General features: G+C 58.7%; 9 protein-coding genes across 9 annotated transcripts; 3 read left to right on the forward strand and 6 right to left on the reverse strand.

Annotated features, from left to right (window-relative positions):
• Positions 1–816: 816 nt before the first annotated feature.
• Positions 817–1,758, reverse strand: J7T54_004344 (branchpoint-bridging protein; the record flags this gene model as incomplete). Its single annotated transcript, XM_051504251.1, has 1 exon — positions 817–1,758. The coding sequence occupies one exon, from the start codon at positions 1,756–1,758 to the stop codon at positions 817–819; it is 942 nt and encodes a 313-aa protein (XP_051364173.1).
• Positions 1,759–2,297: 539 nt separating this feature from the next.
• J7T54_004345 (uncharacterized protein) lies at positions 2,298–3,221 on the forward strand (the record flags this gene model as incomplete). Its single annotated transcript, XM_051504253.1, has 1 exon — positions 2,298–3,221. One exon carries the CDS (start codon positions 2,298–2,300, stop codon positions 3,219–3,221), a length of 924 nt encoding a protein of 307 aa, XP_051364174.1.
• A 685-nt stretch (positions 3,222–3,906) lies between these two features.
• Positions 3,907–5,828, reverse strand: J7T54_004346 (uncharacterized protein; the record flags this gene model as incomplete). Its single annotated transcript, XM_051504254.1, has 2 exons — positions 3,907–5,505; positions 5,565–5,828. The coding sequence occupies 2 exons, from the start codon at positions 5,826–5,828 to the stop codon at positions 3,907–3,909; spliced, it is 1,863 nt and encodes a 620-aa protein (XP_051364175.1).
• A 248-nt stretch (positions 5,829–6,076) lies between these two features.
• Positions 6,077–8,050, reverse strand: J7T54_004347 (ribosome biogenesis protein Pescadillo; the record flags this gene model as incomplete). The annotated part of the gene is made up of 1 exon (XM_051504255.1): positions 6,077–8,050. The coding sequence occupies one exon, from the start codon at positions 8,048–8,050 to the stop codon at positions 6,077–6,079; it is 1,974 nt and encodes a 657-aa protein (XP_051364176.1).
• Positions 8,051–8,425: 375 nt separating this feature from the next.
• Positions 8,426–9,801, forward strand: J7T54_004348 (Phosphatidylinositol glycan anchor biosynthesis class U protein; the record flags this gene model as incomplete). The annotated part of the gene is made up of 3 exons (XM_051504256.1): positions 8,426–8,564; positions 8,618–8,885; positions 8,943–9,801. 3 exons carry the CDS (start codon positions 8,426–8,428, stop codon positions 9,799–9,801), a joined length of 1,266 nt encoding a protein of 421 aa, XP_051364177.1.
• A 147-nt stretch (positions 9,802–9,948) lies between these two features.
• Positions 9,949–11,273, reverse strand: J7T54_004349 (Metaxin-like protein; the record flags this gene model as incomplete). The annotated part of the gene is made up of 2 exons (XM_051504257.1): positions 9,949–11,069; positions 11,126–11,273. 2 exons carry the CDS (start codon positions 11,271–11,273, stop codon positions 9,949–9,951), a joined length of 1,269 nt encoding a protein of 422 aa, XP_051364178.1.
• Positions 11,274–11,735: 462 nt separating this feature from the next.
• Positions 11,736–12,655, reverse strand: J7T54_004350 (acetylxylan esterase A-like protein; the record flags this gene model as incomplete). Its single annotated transcript, XM_051504258.1, has 2 exons — positions 11,736–12,182; positions 12,236–12,655. 2 exons carry the CDS (start codon positions 12,653–12,655, stop codon positions 11,736–11,738), a joined length of 867 nt encoding a protein of 288 aa, XP_051364179.1.
• A 615-nt stretch (positions 12,656–13,270) lies between these two features.
• Positions 13,271–17,366, reverse strand: J7T54_004351 (putative transporter-like protein; the record flags this gene model as incomplete). Its single annotated transcript, XM_051504259.1, has 3 exons — positions 13,271–15,147; positions 15,860–17,263; positions 17,312–17,366. 3 exons carry the CDS (start codon positions 17,364–17,366, stop codon positions 13,271–13,273), a joined length of 3,336 nt encoding a protein of 1,111 aa, XP_051364180.1.
• A 488-nt stretch (positions 17,367–17,854) lies between these two features.
• Positions 17,855–19,753, forward strand: J7T54_004352 (nucleoside phosphorylase domain-containing protein; the record flags this gene model as incomplete). The annotated part of the gene is made up of 1 exon (XM_051504260.1): positions 17,855–19,753. The coding sequence occupies one exon, from the start codon at positions 17,855–17,857 to the stop codon at positions 19,751–19,753; it is 1,899 nt and encodes a 632-aa protein (XP_051364181.1).
• Positions 19,754–19,785: the final 32 nt, after the last annotated feature.

The raw sequence follows: 19,785 nt of genomic DNA on the forward strand, positions 1-19,785 counted from the left end.
GGGAATGATGATCGACAAGGCCTAAACTTACGTGCCAAAAGTTCGTACGTGGGCTGGAGAAAGGGCTGCACCCTACTGTAGTGACTGGCAGTGACAGCGCTTGCGTCGGTGAGACGAAACACGGTTCTCGGATAGGCAAAGAATAGGGGATTGATTGACTATATCCCGAGCAGGTGTTCGGCTCGCACGGTACGGTGCGGTACTTATTTTGAGGGCCGGCAGGGGGCCCATCCGCATCCCAATAGCCTTTGGGCAGTGATCCGACGCCGGAGGATCAACAAAGGGGGACGGATGCGGAGGCCCAGCAAAATATCACCTTTGCCTCGTGCGTGCAACCGTGCCATGTGGGAGATGGAATCACACCTTTGCCTTTGGCCATCCGGAAAGGCCTCGTGATGAGCATTCCAGGACCCTGGGCTGATGATGATCGGATTGGAGTGTGTACTTGCTGTTCCGCTCTTACAAGGCGCCTGATCCACGGTGAGTGACGTGTCTTGGTACTCGCGAGAGTGGTGTCCGCGGGGAAAGGGGTTTTGGATCTTGTACCTCGGGGCGAACGCTTCCTACGTGTTTCGTGTGTTTTAGCAACGGGCATGAAGTCAGTCTGCATGCCCTGACTGTTGGACCGGTCAGTTGAGCAGCCCATGCACAGTCATCAAGCGAATCAAAGTATACAGATCTAGTGGCTCAATGCCGGTAACCCCTTGTCACGAGGCTGGTACGTTGCCTGAAGCGTTAGTAATCTGTTTGTCCTGTGGTACTTTTCTCAATCTGTGACATGTCAGCTCATACGCGTCCGCCTGTTTTTCCCCGTTATTAACTTCGCTGGCAGAGACGGTCAGCCCTCCATGGAGGCAGCTTCTCCAGGACCTGTGGCTGCTCTTCGTTGGCTGACACATCCTTCCGTAGCTGCCGGTATTCCTGCTCAAAAGCATCACCAAAGTGACGGGAAAGATCCGGTGCCGAATGTTGGGCGTTGGGAGCTGCTTTCACCAGACGCGAAGGACCACGTAGGCGTCCTTCGTCGTCTCGGTATGTTCCGTTCATGATGGCTAGTTCTCGAAGCTGCTTCTGCTTCTGGAAGTTGTTCACCTCGGGACTCGAGATGGCCGTGTCAATCACCTGCTCAATGGCCTTCTTGCCTTCATTGACTTGGCCTTGCGTGCTGCCTGTGATGAGTACATGCAGCGGTTCACTCGTAATGGAGCGGCTTTTGCCTTCTTTGACCGAGCCTTTGCCCCTGACAAATATCCTGACGCCAAGACGCGCCTCCATCTCCTTGAGCGAGGTGCCCCTCGGTCCAAGAATCTGGCCGACGAATTTGCCACTGGGATAATCTTTCGCAGGAACTTGGACCCGTCCAGAGAATCTGGTAGGGCGGCGATAGTCCCTTGGAGGATGGTACGAGGGAAGCTGGCCAGTCGCCCTTTCGACCAAGCCATGCCTCTCAGACTCGAGTGCCTGGCGATAACGTTGAGCCGGGGTCTTCGTGCGATGACCGCTACAGTCGTATTCCGGATCAGATGATGATTCGAGAAAAATCCTGGGCAATGTGATAAAAGACTCGGGAAGGCGCAAAATGCGCACGATCTCTTGGATGCGGAGATGAGCCACCAGAATATCCAGCTGCTCAGATGTCATGAAAGACGTGACAGCAGTAGGAAAAGCGTTGCCATCGTCGTCATTCACCACAGTACAATCGCTGTTACGGGCAGTGGTGTCCGCAGACCATCGAGAAGTCCGCCCTGCGTGCTTCATTTTGATTGCCGAGTCTTTTTCGGTGTGGTTTACTAGCGTTTTATAGGACAGGTGGCAACAACAGGTTGATGATGGAGGGAGAAATGTTGGAAACGGAGGAGGGTGACACGCCCCCTTTTTATGCTCCTCGCAGGCAGCGCTTGCGAAGTACCTATGAGGTAACGATATCCTCACCAATCGCGAAACCTTACTAGGTATCGATGAATGAGAGTAGTAAATTTACTTTGCCCTTTCAAACTCTAGTTACCTAGCCTCAGCACCTTTGGATTCCAGTTCGTCCGATGTTGAAAAGGGATCCAAGATGTGGAGCTTGCTGTTGGCAAACAAGGTGCCAAATGTCAGTTTGGCTTCACAGGGCGCTTCACCGGTTGACTGTATCTAATCTTCGGGATGAGTCACAGAATATTCCAGGTACTCAATCAAGTAGAACCAGCCCCCCAAGTAGAATTTGCACGTGTCTCAATCTTCTACTTCCTCTTCACCCAAGCGTACATCCTCTTTCACTTACACGCGTGAACTTGTCCTAGAGAATCACCAAGATGGAGAACAAGAACCCCTCTTCATCTCCTCAGAAGCCTGCGAATCTTGAAGATTTCGAGCGGGAGCCTCTCGTCGGAGTGCCTCCCAACGCCGATCTTGGGCAGGAGCAAGTCCGACGCGAAGCAGAGGCAAACTCAACTGCCTACGGTCCTCCATACCCCCTTCACATCCGTCTCTCGGAAGACTTGAGTCACCCAGACGCTAATGTCCAGAAACACGTTCCTATTCTGCTCAAAATTTTCCCCGAGACGACAGAAGTGTCTAATTGCTTCATCCACCTTCATTTCTCAGTGAAGAAACTCCCCCCTCGACCATGGCCACTCACCATCGGCGGCAAGCCATTCACCGTCACTGATGAGCAAGGCAAAGGGAAATTATTCATCTTCCCCTTGTCAGGAAAGGGTAATACCGCCTTCCATCTTCGCCCCGACATCGACCGATCTTTCGGCTCCATGGAGTCTGGAAACTTTACAGAATTCGCAGAGACGATACACAACGAAATGGTTGATCGCTTCCCCGACCTGAATGTCGTGGAATACATTGTCGATACTAGTAATGGGGCGCTCCGGATTGTACTCGCAGATGATGTGAATCCGGCCCAGTTTAATGGGCGATTGCCCGGCCGAATTGCCAACCGCTGGGGCTTCTATATGTTCGAGAGGGACCTCCGCCGTGTTGAGTTGGCGCACCGTGAGATATCACCTGATGCCGACAGAGGCATCGTGGATACAACATGCTACGACACCCTGCGCCCAGGGGTTCTTGTGCATAGCAAGGCAAGCTCGGACCGCGACAATACTGCAACGTTGTCCTCATCTACTGGCGTCATGGTCAGAGACAGGAATGGCACTGAACTCATGACGGGAGCTTCCCATAGAATTGGTCCCGACAACATGATCTTTCAGAAGCTGCCAGACCGGTGAAAAACGGAGAGTTGGCTATGCTGAGGCCCACCTGTCCTTCATCGATGTCGCTCTCATCTCCCTGGACGCTGATCGTCGGTTTGTCAACGAGGCTTTGCACGTGGACGATCAAGATGCCATGAGTCCCAATCGCCTCCTCGGAGAAACAGGCGATGACGACCTATTGAGGATAGGGGACATGGTCTATCTCAGCACACCGTTGACGAAGCACCTGAAAGGCGTGGCGATCGCGGTCGGTTGGAAGCCAAGACCACTGAATGTGAGCGATTGGCCTGAAGAAATCAACGGTATCGTCTATAACTGGTGGTGGTATGGTCAGGAGGCTTTGGAGATCGCTGCCCAGACGGAAACGGTGATCCCCGATGGTGCTTGTGGTTGCCCGATGGTAGATGAGCAGGGCCGTGTCACGGGGTTCTTCCGATGGGTAATTGAGGACGGGCAATATGCTGGACTCTGGGGTTCTACTTCAGCTCAGCATCTGGTGGACGCAGGCTTTCGGTTGGCAAGTCCTGGAACCTGAGAGAAGCCCCTGAGCTGATGTGACGGGCGAACCATGGTTGGATTTGATAATACTACGGCAACAACTCGAGATAATACTACGGTCGTGTTTAGATCAACACAAATAGTATACCAAAGTCATACGTGGCCCAGACTATAAGTAATACCACATTCAACGTAACACTACTCATGACGATATATCACCATCGCTGCCACTGCTATCTGCACGGCCTCTCCCTCGCTTCCCCTTCCGCCCACGCTTTCTTTCCCTGGGCGCCGCAGCCTGCTCTCGCCAGCCTCTACCCGGCGCAATGGGCTTGAGGAAGCCATCGACATGCACGGCGCCGTACACCTCATCCTCCGAATCGACTTCACTCCCCGCCAACCCGGGACTCGCCATGTGCACGTCCCCGACCGCCCCGGGATGCAGGAGCTCCATATGCCGACGCAGATTCGCCCTGCGCGCGAAGCCCTTCCCAGCGCGCGGGCAGGACGGCAGTGGGCAGTAGAAGTTGGTCCCCACGGACGCCGACCTCGACCGCGAGCGGGACGGACTCGACCTGTCGGATGCCGCGAAACTGGATTGCCGCGAAGCCACACGCCGCTGTAGAAGAGTCGACGCCCCGTCTCTGGATCCTCCCTCGTCATCGTCCGAGTCAATGCCGGACGTGGCTATCCTCTCTGGCCTGTACTCCCGGCTCGCCACACCGTCGCCCTTGTCGGCGGGCACCTCGTGTAGACTGCGCATGACCATGCCCTCGCCAAAGAGATTCGCGCAGCGCTGAGTGGTCCGCGCAATGACGTCGGGCGAGAACCCAGCCAGTGCCGCGGAGGACACCACATCGCTCCAGTCGCGGAGACCAAACAGTCTCGGCGGCGGTTTCTTGAAGGGCTGCCTCGCCGATTTCTGCTCCGTCTTGAGCCACGCTTCAAAGGCAGAGTCGTCGTCGTCGTCGTCGTCGTCGTCGTCGGCAGACGCCGGGCATGAAGGAGGGGGGAGGGCGCGATGCATCTCGCGGGCTACACGGGTGGCCATTTCCTCTTCCGTCTCTCCGACCTTGCGCGCATGGACTTTGCGCGGACGACCACGCTTGCCAGACGTTGTTGGTGACTTTGTACTTATGTTGGAGGTGGCGGATGGGCTGCGGCGGGAACGGGAGCTGCGGCGGCGGGAGGTGGAGGAGGTGTCGGATGAAGAGGATGAGTCTGAATCGTAGCCACCGAGGCCGATGGTGCGTGAGGCGGAGAGGATGGACAGTGTTTTGTCGACTTGGAATATGATGTGCCTCGAGATGGGGTCGAGAAGGGATGCGTGGTCCTCTAAGGAGACGATGGGTTCATACGTCTTTGGTGGGATGCGCTGGCGAGGAGTGGCCGTCTCAGTCTGTGGTTGGTCTTCGTCTCCGTTTTCGTTACTACCATCACGATCATCTTGGTCTTGGCCATGCTCGCAATGTTGTTGCGAGTCGGCTGGTGCAAGGGGCTCATCGTCCTCATCTGAGCTTGCTTGGGCCAGCTCGTCACCTGCGTCCTCGACAGAAGGCCGGACGGCATCCCACCTCGCTTTCCGCTTTCTGAATCTTTGCCTTGCCATTCGTAGGATGGTGGCGTTGAGCTCCTCTCGGAGATCCGTGCTGGGATATTTGGTTTCCTCCTTGCGGTACGTGTATGGCTCGTCCTCGTCGTCTTCCCTCTTCACGAAATGTTCCTCGGGCAGGCGATCTCTTATCAGTGGCCACGCGGTAAACATCTTTGGTGGTGTCCAGACCGCCTCCGACCCGTTGTCCTTGATTGAATTTGCCGTCAGTTTTGGGGGTTCCCACCATCGCAGTTGCGCAAACTCACCAATTGAACTGTCACGTCATCCCTCGTCTCCGGATTCTCTGCCCTCTTGCGCAGCGCGAATACATTGTAGAGATGAATGCTCAGGTTCTCATTCTCGACCTTCTCGTACGCGTGCCAGAGCAGACGCTCCTCCTCGGTGAGGTCGCGCCATGTTGACGCGGGGCCGGTCCAGCGGTTCGGTCGGTGAGTGTGTAAATCGTCAGATTCTATCGATGCAATGTCCGAGTCGTCCAGGTTCGAGAAGTCTATGGATTTTTGTGCCATTTCTGTCCACCTGCATTGCTGTGTTGCTTGGATGAGTGAATGGGCTGAAGTTAGCCAAGTGGGAAGGCAAGATGTAAGTTGAGGAGGGCAGGGTCAAGTTTTTCACTACAAGTCCAACAACATCACGGAGCCGTCACTTGAATATCACACACCAAGTCAATCGTAGCTCCTACTACAGTGCAAATGAGATCCATTACGCCTCTAGACTCCATACAGTTCCAAGTGTCAAATTCCATGATCGTGCACATCTATGCCTTGGCCTTCCTCTGCTTCTCCTTCTCCAGCTTTCTCCTCTTGGCACGGAGCTTCTCGTCCTCGGCGCTCTTCTTGTTGTTGGTGTACTGCATCTGCTCAAAGAGCTTGCGCTTCTTCTTGCTGAGCATGCCCTTGGCGCGCTCCAGGTCCTCGGCCTCCTCGCGCGACTTCTTGGCCAGCGCTTTGCGCGCGTCCTCCTTGGCCTTGGTCTTCTTATCGCCCGACTTGCTGTTGACGGCGCCGCCAGCAAGCTCCGCTTCAAGCTCAGCTTGGCGGTCGTCCTCCGAGGCATCTCCGTCTTCCTCTTCTTCCTCGTCCTCGTCTGCAGAGAACCCACCAAAGGCGTCTTCGCCTTCCTCGTCCTCATCATCAGAGCCAGCCACATCCATATCCTCGGCGAGCTCATCCTCCTCGCCCTCTTCGTCGTCGCTACCGGCCTGGAGCTTCTCGAGCTCGGGCTCCTGCCCCTCCAGAGGCATCGTGGGATCGTAGGCGCCGTTGACGCTCTTGACAAAGGGACTCAAGTGAGGCGGTAGAGAGGTGCCGGGCGCATACAGATGAGGCTCCCTGACTTCGCCGTCGTTGACGCTGTCCCACACCCACTGAGGCTGGACGTAGACGCGTCCAGGTACCCTCCTGTTGGCGGCCAGCTTTTGCGAGGTCTGGTTGTCCTCGGCGTCCTCGCTTGCCTCCGCCGCTGCCTGGGTCGACGGCCTGTCCACAATCTGGTGTGTTATTGAAGGGTCGAGCTCGTTGGTTGTGTATGCGCCGTCTCCGAGAACAGCATCCCAGCCGACGCGCTTGCAGCCAAAGGCCTTGAGCAAGAGCTCCAAAGGTTGGCGGGGCGTCTCACGCGACAGGAAGAAGGTGGTGTTGGCAAACAGCGACCGTTTTGAGGAGTCACTGGCCTCGGGCTGGGGCAAAACGTCACCACCCTTGGCGGCGACCTCGAACTTGTCAAGCTCACCAGCAGCCTTCTCCTCCTCCGCAGCCTCGTCCTGCGCCGTCGTGTCCTCGCCGTCGTTCGCCTCGCCGTTGCCAATTTGTTTCAGAACCTTGTCCACCTCGGCCTGCACCTTGGGATCAGGCTTGTGTGTGGACGACTCGATCTGCTTCCCGTTCTCAGTGCCGGCAATGGTCAGCCCCTCCAGAGTGAAGGCACCGAGCTCGGCAGCATTCTCGTCCATGACCTGGTCGAACTTGGGTGGGTACTTCAGACCCAGCGAAGTGTAGAGCTTGAAGTTGACGAAGCCGAGGAGCGTCATGTAGAACTCGACGAATGTACCCATGATGCGGAAATCAACGTCGCCCACAACGCGCTGGTTAAACTTGTACGGCACCAGCCACAGGACGTCGACGCCCTTGATGTTGGCCTGGTAGTAGATACCCTTGATCGACAGGAACGACTTGGTCAGGCTGCGCGAGGAGATGAGGTAGTGTTGGAACTCGAGGCACAGGCGAGAGCAGCGGTCGATCATCTTGGCGGGGACGGACGAGGTCGAGGGCAGGTTGGCGAACAGGAACAGCATCGACAGACAGTCGTCCAGATCGCGCAGCGCATCGATGAACGTCGGGTATCGCTCTTTGATCACATGGTCCAGGGTGTAGCGGGGCTTGCCCGTCTTCTCAGGTCGCGCCGCATTCTTCTCCAACCGCGCCGCATCGCCAACATCACCGCGTCCGAGCGCCTTGGAGATCTTCTTCTCGAGCGCCTTTTGGTCGCGGAACTTTTGCAGCAGCGGCTCGTGGAGGAGGTACTGAATGTCCTTGGCGTAGTAAAAGGTGGTCGAGCTAGTCGCCGACTTGGAGACCTTCTTCTTACTGCGCGGCTCGCGAGGGTAGATGCCCTTCCAGATACATAGCTTGCGAAAGTCGGGGAGGCTGATCTGGAGCTTGCGAATGGCCTGGTTTCGGGTGACGTAGTTCTTGGCCGCGCCGGCCTGGCCCTTCTTCTTGATGCGAGGCATTGTTGGGCGATCGCAATGGGTTGATGAAGTAAAGCAGAACAGCAGATAGGCGGCGGGGCACTTTTCGCTGGGAAGATTTCCTCGACCTTTTTTTTTCCAGCCGAATTTTATTGCCAGAGTAGACCGCCGTGACCGGGTGACGAAAAAGGATTAGCGCGTCGCCGCATCGGGGGGTCCACCACGCTCACCGCCCAGACGCCTGCGCCACGAGACCCATGCAGATTTCAAGCCACAGTTGCTGAACCCACATCCACCATCCCTCCAAGTCGGCAAGCAAGCGACCACGCGAGTGGCTTGCTTTTGTGGCCAGCTGTTGTTGATGACAACCAACGCCTGCTGCCCCTCGACCAGGTCTGCCATGTCATGCCGGCGACAATGACATTGCGAGGCAAAGCTGGCATATATGCCGGCGCGGCACTCTTGCGGTGGTTGTTTTTCGTGGCTTTTCCGAGTCTGCCAGACTTGTTGACGTCGCGCGTCGAGATCTCGACCCCGGTCACAAGCTTCAAGAGGTGTATGCTTCACGATGCGCTATCCGATGCTGCTGGCTGACCATCCCGACTCTAGTGCAGGAAGGTCTGTTCCTTTACAATCACAATGTGTCGCCCTACGACGGTGGCGTCTTCCACCAGGCGCCGCTGCTCCTACCGCTCTTCTCCCTTCTCCCTGACGTGAGGGCACTGCCGATGTTCACCGCGCTGCTGTACATCTTGGTGGACATCCTCAGCGCAGAGGCGTTGATGAGGATAGCCGCTTCGGGGGAGGCTGTTCAGTCCAGGCTCTTCACGTCTCCCAGGCGCACAAGGCAAGCTTCCAGCTTGGTCGTGGTGGCATGGTACGCAATCCCCTCTCACGAAACCCGAGTGCACGCATTGACCCCCCCCTGCCTCAGCTACCTCTTCAACCCATTGTCCATCGCGAGCTGTCTCGGCCGAACGACGAGCGTTTTCACCAACTGCGCGACACTCTGGGCCGTCGCCAAGGCCATTGACGGCTCTCCCTTCAACGCCATGGTCGCCCTGTCCTTCGCCTCGTACCTGTCGATGTATCCGCTGCTACTGCTTCCCCCGACGATTCTCCTGGCGTACGACCACCAGCTCCTCAAGGGCCGTACACAGGCGGCCTCTACTTTTGCAGTCAAAAACGTTGCCATCGTCCTTGGTGTCTTGGGGATGCTGCTGGGCATGTCCTGGGCTCTGGACAACCAGTCGTGGGAGTTCCTCGGTCGAACCTACGGCATTCAACTCACGCTGAACGACCTGAATCCCAACGTCGGCCTGTGGTGGTACTTTTTCATCGAAATGTTCGACTCATTCCGGTCCTTCTTCCTCGCTGTCTTCTGGCTCCATCTCTCCTCGTACGTCGGAGGATTGTCGATCCGTATCAGGACACAACCTTTGGTAGTGATTGTGCTTTTGCTGGGCATCTTCTCCATCTTCAAGCCGTACCCGTCGATCGCGGACACGAGTCTGTTCCTGGGCACGCTGCCCTTGTACAGGCATGTCTTCCCGCTCATGAGGTACAGCTTTGTGGCCGGCGCCGTCTTGGCCTACGCCACGTTCCTGGGCCCCGCGTTCTTCCACCTCTGGATCTACGCCGGCAGCGGGAATGCCAATTTCTTCTATGCCATCACCTTGGTGTGGAGCTTGGGTCAGTCTCTCCTCGTGTCTGACCTCACCTTTGCTACGCTGCGTGACGAGTGGGAGGTAGAGCGACCAGAGATGGTTGGGAAAGAAGTCAAGCAAATATAGTACACGCGGAAGGAGCAGGGGGAAAAAGGGTTGCCCACGGGTTGCATGACCGCACGCGTCAGGGCTGGCATTAGATATAGGTGTATCATCTGAAAATGCTTACAAGACTAATGTACATTACAATACAAGACAAGCAAGCGATTTGGTTCAGTCAACATCCGAGTCCATTTCCGCCAACCGGCCTGCCGGTGCGTTGCCTGCATTCGCCATGGGCGACGACTGCGCCCCCAAAGCGCTGTTCAGCATGAATCCTAGGTCGCCAAACTGGCTCAGTCCGGTGCCACCCCTCGCGGCTCGCCACGTCTGGACCCGCGCGCCAAACGGGGGCATGGCCTTGTAGCACATGAAGCCGTAGCCCATGGCCACGCCCGTGACCATGACCCTCACCGCCAGCATAAACGCCCTCCCGTCCACCCCAGTGATGCCCTGCTCTCTGCGGTGGCGCTTCTCGGTCGCGTAGTGCTCGCCGATGCCCGGAGCATTGAGAACGCATGTATCCAGCATCTGTCCAACGGCGCCCGGGAAGGACCCGTTTCGTGGGGAAGGGATTGGAAGTTGATCTGGGATGGAAAAGCACTGCGATTTCATGGACGCCACAAATGCCTGGATCCTGGGAGCCTTGTCTCCGATCCACTCCTTCAGAAACGCCCTTGGCACGGGCGCGTCCAGCATGAGCGCAAGATACCCAAAGGCGAAGCAGTCGACAGAGGACAGCTGGGGGCAGAGGAGGTAGCCATCGTTCTCGACCAGCAGCTCCTCCAGCAACTCCAGCCCGGTCTCGGCGAGGCTGAAGAGGCGGATGGCGGTGGCTTGCTCGGGTGTCATCTCCTCCCTCACGGTCTTCTTGCCCACCACGGGGAGATGTCTCCGGAAGGACTCGGGGAGGGACTCGCGTCCTGTGCTGAGGTGCAACCCCGCATTGGGGTCGAAGTCGGTGTCGAGCTCTGCTAGTCCGAGGTGCTCTGTCCGCTGGAGAGCCTCGTGTCGGATGAGCGGCGGGAGGGTCCATGTCAGCGGGAAATGCAGGATTTTGGAGTATGCCGGTCGCGTGGTGGCGGACCAGTTGCCTGCCGAGACATAGAGTGACAGATCGAGGAGAGGCGCCGTGCGTGTGGCGATGAATGATTTGAAGGCTTTGCTGTCTGCCTTTTGGCGTGGCGTGAGATCCGCGTCGAGGGGTGTGATGAGGCTATGGGAGGTGAGGTATGAGATGATGTTGTCAAATCCGCTGGTCCATATACCGTCGTGATTTAATGCAGGGAAATGGCCTGCATGTATGAGCTTCTGGTACCATCTGTGAATGATTCTTGAGGTTGGTACGTACTGGCCGGGCTGATAGAAGGGTCGTTGCTTGGGACGAGACGCCATGATGAAGCAGGGCCTGTCTTGGACAAATAGGCAATGGTGGCGAGGCATTCGGCGTCGATCGAGGGCAGCCCGAACGCAGCGTCCCAGACGAACAGCTCCAGCATTGGGGCGAGATGAGTGCGACTTTGGCACGGGGCGATGCGATGAGAATGGTCGATGGCCCCGGATTGAAGGGCTCATGTCGAAGCTTGAAGTCGTCGCGGTTCGTCGCGGTCGCACGTGACACGACGGTGTCTGACTTCTAGTCCTTGCCCGTCAGCACCTTTGCGGGAAATTACATCAACTCTTTTCGAGGCAGCTACCTTAGGCTTTGGTCGTGAAAATACTTTCATCTGGATACATTCATACTGCTCTACGGTTCCAGCCTGCCGTACTTTCAAGGAAGCGCACGATGGCATTCGCCGCCCAGGCAAGCTGCACCAGGCGATCAGCCCCAGGTGATCAGCCCCAGGTCTCCCGTGGCACTTGAGAACTACATTCACGTTGGCGACAAAGCAAAGATAGACTGGCACGTTTCATGGATGATTGGGAAGATACGAACAAGGTCGAACATGCCAGCTACAACCCTAAACGATGCCAAACCACTCCATATCCTCCTGCTCAAAGCGGGGGAGATTGTGCGACACGCCCGCGCCCAGAGCCCCCACGAGCTTGTCCCCGTACACACTCTTGGTGTAGGGCGAGGCCGGGTCATTGGGGCTCGTCTCGATGGGGGCGTCGGGATCATACCCAAAGACGCCCGCCCACTGCTTGATCGTCTCGTCGTAGTTCTGCGGGTAGAGCACCGCGTCCTCCGAACCGTGGTAGATGTACATCCGGGGATACTCGCCATGGCAGCCCGGGTGCATGTCGTGGACGATCGAGGCCCACTGCTCCGGCGTGGCGATGGAGTTGCCCCCGGAGCAGGTCGAGTTCCAGCCATTGACGGTGCCCGTGTAGAAGCAGCCGGCCGGGACACCGGCGTAGACGGAGCCGGCCTGGAAGAGGTCTGGGTACGTTGCGGCCAGGACGTTCTGTCGTCTTGGTTAGCAAGCGTTCTGGGAGAAAGACACATCAGGGCACTCACGGTCATCATGGCGCCTGAGCTGGTACCCGTCACAAAGACGCGACTGGCGTCCACGCCGTACTCGCTGATCGAGTACTTGACCATGCTGGCGATGCCCTGGGTGTCACCGCCACCCTCGTGCGTGAGGGATGCGTCGGAGCTGACGTCCCAGCAGCCACCGCTGTACGGCGACTCGGGGTAGACCACGATGAAGCCATGCTGGTCTGCTAGGTTGGCGTACTGGCTACCGCTGTAGTAGGCCTGGGCGGTGCCGCTGCACCAGTGCACAGCGACGATGAGGGGTGGGTTGGCCGGCAGGTTGTCGGGCTTGTAGACGTACATGCGCACGTTGGACGGGTTGGAGCCAAAGTCGGAGACCTGCTGCAGCTGGGCGGCCGAGGCCAGGCCCAGGAGGGTAGATGCCCACGCGAGAGTCTTCATGGTATCTCTGTGTGTCGTGACGGTGACGGCGGCAGTGAATGCAGAGGCGGGGACCCAAGGCTCGCCATCCCGGGCATGACGCCTGTTTATATGTCCGTTTCAACTTCAACCTGCACGCCGTGACGGCTGACGGTCCCGTCCTCGGAGGAACGTGGTCCGTCGACGCAAGGTACAGATCTGGCTGAGGCGGCCATGCCAGTGCCGGACAACCGGCGGGGCGCGTTTCGAGTGCATAATTGCAGAGTGCAGACGTCTTCTTCTTCTTGGGGGAGGGGGAACACTGCACATTTGATGTAAAGTGTTTATGTAGCCGGTCGAATGCTCCCCACGTAGGCGGAGCGGACACACAAAGTGCCGATCGGTCACAAGAAGCGGCTAAAGACGCTGCGTACGTATATAGGCTGAAGTCGACACCCCGGAATTAATGGGCAAGATACGGAGAACATAATCGCCGCGCGAGCAAGAAGCCGTGGTCGTGTTACGTACCAGATGGACGCCTGCATCGGGCTGGGACAGTGACAATGCTGCCATGCGCAGGCGAGAGGACCCTTCCGAGGACCAGGCGATTGTATGAAGAGGTGTTTGACTTGATTCAACACGATGCTAGGCTTGCCTTTACTTGCTTTCGGGGGCATCCCTCCCCTTGAGGGTCGTCAACCCCGTCTTGTGCTCCTTGTGCTCCTTGCTCAGGTTCACCTGCTTGATGCCAAAGGCAATGCACAGGCCGACGGCCGCAAAGACCGTGTAGACAATGTACATGGTCTGCAGGGCGTTCCAGTACGCCTGCCTGGCGATCTCGCCGTCCGGCCCGTCCAGGCTGGCCACCAGCTGCACGTTACCCGCCGCGTTGCTCCCGGACAGGCGGTTGGCGAGGCCGGGCTCCTCGAGGACGGCGGCCAGGTGGCCCTGCTGCTTCTGCATCTCATTGTTGAAGATGACGCCGCCAATGACGACGGACACGCTCGTCCCCAGCTGCCGCAGAAACGCAAAGCTGGACGTGGCCGAGCCAATGTCGCTCGGCACCACGTTGGTCTGCAGCGCGATGAGTGGTGACTGGAAGTTGGGACCGATGCCGATGCCGGCGACGATCTGGAACGCGATGATCTTGGCCCAGTGGCGCTGGGGACCCAGGTCGATAAAAAGGCCGAAGCCGAGCGTCGCAATGGCCATGCCGCCGACGATGAGGATCTTGTACTTGCCCGTCTTCTTGATGAAGACGCCGGTCGCGGCGGAGACGAGGGACAGGGAGACGACAAAGGGTAAAAGATAGACACCCGAGAGGAGGGATGTGGCGCGTAGGACGCCCTGGAAGTAGAGCGGCAGCCAGTAGCTGCCCGACATGAATGTGAATGCGTGGAAGAAGCCAAACGCGTAGCTCGCGACGCTGTTCCTCGACTTGAAGAGCCGGACGGGCATCACGGGGTACGTGGCCACCTTGGCCTCGTTGATGACAAAGAGGCCAATGGTGACGATGCCGAAGACGATGAGACAGATGACCGTGGGCGAGGCCCAGGGATGGCTGACGCCGCCGAACTCGAGGCCGAGCAGGAGCATGAGGGTGCCGCCGATGACGAGGACGCTACCCGTCCAGTCGATCGCCTTGAGGCCCTCGCGCATCGGCGTGCGTGGGTTGTGCAGCTTGAGCACAAAGAAGAGGATGATCATGCCGACGCCGGAGATGGGCAGGTTGATGTAGAAGCACCAGCGCCAGGAGACCTTGCTCGTAAAGAGACCGCCCAGGATGGGACCGAGGGCGGACGCAATAGCCCAGACCATGCCGAGGATGCCAAAGTACATGCCCCGGTTCCGCATCGAGAAGAGGTCCGAGATGCAAATGTTGGGCAGCACAATGGTGCCGCCGCCGCCGATGCCCTGGATGGCGCGCGCGGCAATGAGCATGCCCATGCTCGTGGCGACGCCGCACAGCAGACTCCCGATCCAGAAGATGGCCACGGCCGCCAGGAGCACGGGCTTGCGGCCCCAAATGTCGGAGATCTTCCCCCACAGGGGCGCAAAGGCCGAGTTCCCCAGGAGGTAGGCGGCGCCCACCCAGACGTAGCCCAGGGAGGAGTTGAAGTGCGCCGAGATGGTGGGGATGGCTGTCGTGATGATGGTGACGTCGAGGGCGGCCAGGAAGAGCGCGAGACAGAGGGCGAAGATGATGAGGAAGTTCTCGAGCTTGGTGCGCTGCGCTTCCGGCTCGTCGGCTGCTGCTGCTGCTGCTGCTGCTGCTGCTGGGCCTGGCGCATCCGTCTCGTCGACGTTTTTCTCCGCATTGGATGTGACGGCCGGGTCCTGGTGTTGAGTTGATTGCGTCTGTGAAGCGGTGCCAGCCTCGCGCTCAATGTCGTGGTCGTGCGCGGTGCTCTCCGAGCTCGTCCTCCTCTTGTCGTCGTCGCCCATGATGCTGCTGTCCGTCATGATGGCTCTGGGGTGCAAGACGACGAGGATGAACTTGACCAGCAGAGCTTGCGCGCTCGCTCGCTCGCTCGCTCGGGGACTCGGCAAAATCAATCAATCAATCATAGTCAACAAAAGTGACCGACTCGGAGGCGATCTCGGAAATAAGACAGACCCCAGGACCCAGGTGCAGAATGGAGCCATCATACATGTGCGGATACATAAGCCAGGGCGTGGGTCGTCGCGGAGGCAGCCGACAAAAGGATCCGGTCTGTCGTGGACCATTGTACAGTGGACTTCGCTAGGCTAGGAGCACTTGGGCAAAAAGATGGAAGCGCGAAGGGGCGAGATGCGATGCAGGGAGCCAGCCCATCCAGGACCATTTGTATTCATTACGTACGATGGACGATGGAGGACAGCGTCAGAGTCGGAGTCAGAGTCGGAGTCGGAGTCGGACGGCAACCGGTTGCGGCTGGTCTGGTCCAGGGTAGCCACAGTCGTCGATCACCACATGGACGATCGACTCCGTACTGGATTGCTATGAACTTCTGCGCTTGGGTATACCAAAAAAGTGACCTTATTCGTTAATCATAGAAGCCGTCATATCTCATGCCGCTTACTCCCAATAGCTCCAGACCCCAGAACCCAGACCCCAAACCCAGACCCCAAACCCAGACCCCAAACCCAGACCCCAAACCCAGACCCCAAACCCAGACACCAAACCCAGACACCAGACTCCAACCCCTAATTAAAAGACCGTCACGGTATTCACAAATCCATTTCTCAACACCTCAAACACCATACCAGGAAACCCAAACAGCGTCGTCGTCGAGTCCCCGTTCGAAGACGACGACGATCCCTCGATCCGGCCGCTGCTGTCCTCCCACCCACCGAGCAGCTCGCAGCTCGAGCCCGGCGAGTCCCCCCAGCCCCTGTTGAGGACCATGCCCTTGCCGCCGCGCTCCGACATGTGCTGCCGCCACATGTCGCCCATCCGCGCCTCCACGTCGGCAAAGGGGGACTCGGACGTGATCGGGACCGAGCCCAGGTAGGCCACCTCCCAGCGCAGACGGCGGTGGCGGTTGAACTCGTACGACCCGGGGATGTTGCCGTGCAGCACAATCTTTGTCGCGACCAGCCGGTCCGGGTGATGCGTCTTGATCTGACCGTCGGACGCAACTTGCTGCTGCTGCTGCTGCTGCCCAGGCGGTGCCGGCGATGGACTGACGGGCGTCGACAGGAGGATGTCGAAGCCGAGGTAGAAGTAGTTGTAGAAGCACTCGCCCGACGGATTCCCGAGCGCGCCATCCTCCCCCGTCATGGCCTCCTCGTCCGAGTCCTCCTCGCTGCCCGTGTTCATCGACGAGTGATCCGTGTCGGTCAGCTCCTCCGGCCGCAGACTCGTGTGGCTCGGCCGGTCCCGCGCGTCGCTGGCCGCCGTGCGCATCTTGTGTATGACCATCCTCTGGTCGTTCTTGCGGTAGATGGCGCTCGGCGGCCCCAGCTCGCGCACCAGGTCCTGCGGCGTCGTCTCGCCGAGCTGGATCACAAAGGCGCCCGTGGACTGCCACTTGCGCTGGAGCTCGACCTTGCCGCCCCCGTGCAGCCTCGCCAGCGAGACCTCGTCGGGGAACACGTCCTTGCTCTTGGGGATCTGCCCCGTCACCTTGCAGCTCGGCAGCACCTCGGTCCACAGCGTCGGTCTCGACTCGGCCCAGGAGGGTCCGCTGAAGATGGCCATGGAGGTGGCCTCCTTCTTGGCCAGCAGGGTCACGGCGCCCGTGTCCGCCTCGCGCTCGTCGGCCGTGAGGGGGAAGTTGAATGCCACGCCAGGGTACGAGAGGACGTAGATGGCGCCGCCGCTGTCTCTGTCGCTGTTGTCTGCGTTCGCTATGAACTCCCCCTCATACGTCGGTCCGAAGAGACGATTGTAGATGTGCTTAAAGGTCGGTCGACCCATGGTCTCGCCGGGGCGCACGAGGTCCCTGTCGTTGAAGGTGATGTGGTTCTTGCCAAAGTCGAGGATTTCGATGAGACGCAGGCGCTGTTCGGGCCCGTCAAAGGACAGGCGCATGCCGTTCTGCGGGAGGGATACACGCACGGGCTCGGTGATGGGCTGGCTGGGGGCGTAGAGGAGTTGGATGTGGGGGAACCGCTGGGGCTCTGCCTTGAGGCGGGTCAAGACATCGTGCAGTGATGCGCCGAGGACTGTGCTTGTCAGTGCCGTTCAGGCTTGATCTTGGGAGAGCACTATACTCAGAAAGCCTAGATAGCGCCCTGGCTTGAGCTCGGCTGTGAAGAGATTCTCCATGGTGGGAGCTGCCTAGACGCGGGTGCAGCAGGGCGAGTCCGTTTCTGTCGTGCTGTCGAGTCGAGCCATGCGGCGCGAAGAGTTTGGTGCGAGACACAGAGAGTTGGATTGTGAGGAAGAGAGCCTTTGTCTGCCGGCTTGCTGTCAGATGTGGTGCTTCCAGTGCATGCAAGGGCAGATGATGCTCGGCCATGTGACCCCGCAGGCCACAGAGTGAGGCTGAGACTGGGTACATTGGGGGAGAGGGTGTGAGGGGGGGGGGGGGGGGATGAAAGGACGGAATGCCAATTCCACAAAGTGCACTGTAATTCTAATCACTCACCTCTGCAGTCCAGAGGCCACTTTTGCTACCGCGACAGCCCCAATAGTTTATACCTTGGACGCTGTTGTAGGAGGTTGCTCGTTGGTACGGACGTGTCCGCGGCCTCCCCCACCAAAATCCCCGCTTCTGCTCCGGCTACCAACCCGGGAGCAGGTACCCATCTCAGATGGTTCAGCGCCGCCCCCTCCGGCGCCAGGACTATACGGTAGGGTTGATATGTGCCCTAGACACGGAGCTAGCGGCGGTGCAGGAAATGCTCGACGAGGAGCACGAAGACCTCGAGCAGGACGGACATGACAACAACCTGTACTCGCTGGGGCGCATCGGCGACCACAACGTGGTCATCGTCTGCCTGCCCTCAGGCCTGATGGGCAACAACCCGGCCGCTACGGTGGCGACGCAGATGCGGTCGACGTTCAGATCGGTCCGGTTCTGCATGATGGTTGGGGTCGGCGGCGGCGTCCCAAGCGGGGAGGCGGACATCAGACTCGGAGACGTGGTCGTCAGCCAGCCACACCAGGGATACGGAGGAGTCATCCAGTACGACTTTGGCAAAGCGACGCCCAACGGCTTCCGGCGGACCGGCTTTCTCAACTCCTCGCCCCCGGTGCTGCTTGGTGCCGTGAACAAAGTGCGAGCAAACCACCTTCGTGGCAGAGGCCGGATTTCGGAGCATCTAGCACGGCTTGACAGCCTCCCGCACTTCCGCCGTGAAGCTGCCGGACCCGACATACTCTTCGACGCCGCGTACAACCACCAAGGGGGGCCGTCGTGCCGGCTGTGCAAGTTGGACAGAAGGGTCGACAGGCCCCCACGCGGACACGACAATCCTGTGGTTCACTACGGGACCATTGCGTCGGCAAACCAAGTCATGAGAGATGCCGCGCAGAGGGACATGATCAGCGCAGAGTTTGGCAATGTCTTGTGCTTCGAGATGGAGGCAGCAGGCCTGATGATTGGCTTCCCTTGCCTTGTTGTCCGCGGCATATGCGACTACTCCGATTCGCACAAGAACGATCGTTGGCAGGCGTACGCGGCGGGCGCGGCAGCAGCATACGCAAAGGAAGTCTTGTTGGTGATCCCGAGGGCGGAAGTCGCCCATTCCACTCCCACCAGCATGAACGTGGAATCGTCTGTGAACCCACCTCCTCCGCTGCGTACCGACCCCAGATCTTCTACCCAGGGATTTTCGCCCCGGTACCCCCCGGACACTACCAACCGACATTTGACACCGGGCACGCCGCCAGATCTGTGCAGTGGGGAATTCTTTGCGTCCCCGGAATCGCTCTGCAGAGCGATTCAAAGAGACGACCTGGAAAGGGTCCAGGTGCTGCTTGCTTCCTGCGTCGACTCGGCGGAAATGCTTCTGGCGCCAGTTGTAGCCACCGGTGAACCCTGGTACGTGAGCAGATGGAGGGAGTACTGGGGAATCCCGAGCCTCGAGAGGAGGACGACCGCCTTGCATTGCGCGGTCGAGGCTGCCGGGAATCACTCGCTTGCAATATTACGGGCGCTGTTGAGCGCGCTTCCGTGGCGGCTGATCGACGCGGTTGGCTACGTCAGCCTTGTCGATTCGATAAACGCAAGCGAGCGAGCAAGGGGGAAAATCATGTTGGCGCCGGACAGCGTCGGAGGCCACATGCAAACCTGCACCCCGTTGGCCTGGGCCGCGATTCTGGGCAACGCCATGGCCATCAGAATGCTGAAGGACGCCAGGGCCGACTTGAATTCGCGCGCGAACTGGCTCAGAGTCACTCCCCTGATGGCCCACTGTTTCCTGACTGTGGCCCCGTCCGCAGGCGATGCGACTGGTTCGCTGCTCGGAGGCGGCGCTTTTCTTGATCTGCAGGACGACTTGGGCAACACTGCACTTCATCTGGCATTGTTCGCTCGCAACTCGGACATCGCCATGGCGTTGCTTGATGCGGGGGCTTCAGTTGTTCTGCCGAACCTCAACGGCTTCCGACAATGCGACATAGCTCGGACCATTGATGGTATTCCGCAGCAAGTGCAACTAGCAATTCGATCAAGAACGCCGCTCTTTGCTCGTAGCTTTGGATATTAGGGCTTCATTCCGGTAGATCCACGTTATCCGTG

The sequence above is a fragment of the Emericellopsis cladophorae genome (genome assembly GCF_022114955.1).
Source record: "Emericellopsis cladophorae strain MUM 19.33 chromosome Unknown NODE_8_length_656085_cov_119_647849, whole genome shotgun sequence".
Taxonomy (NCBI): Eukaryota; Fungi; Ascomycota; class Sordariomycetes; order Hypocreales; family Bionectriaceae; genus Emericellopsis; species Emericellopsis cladophorae.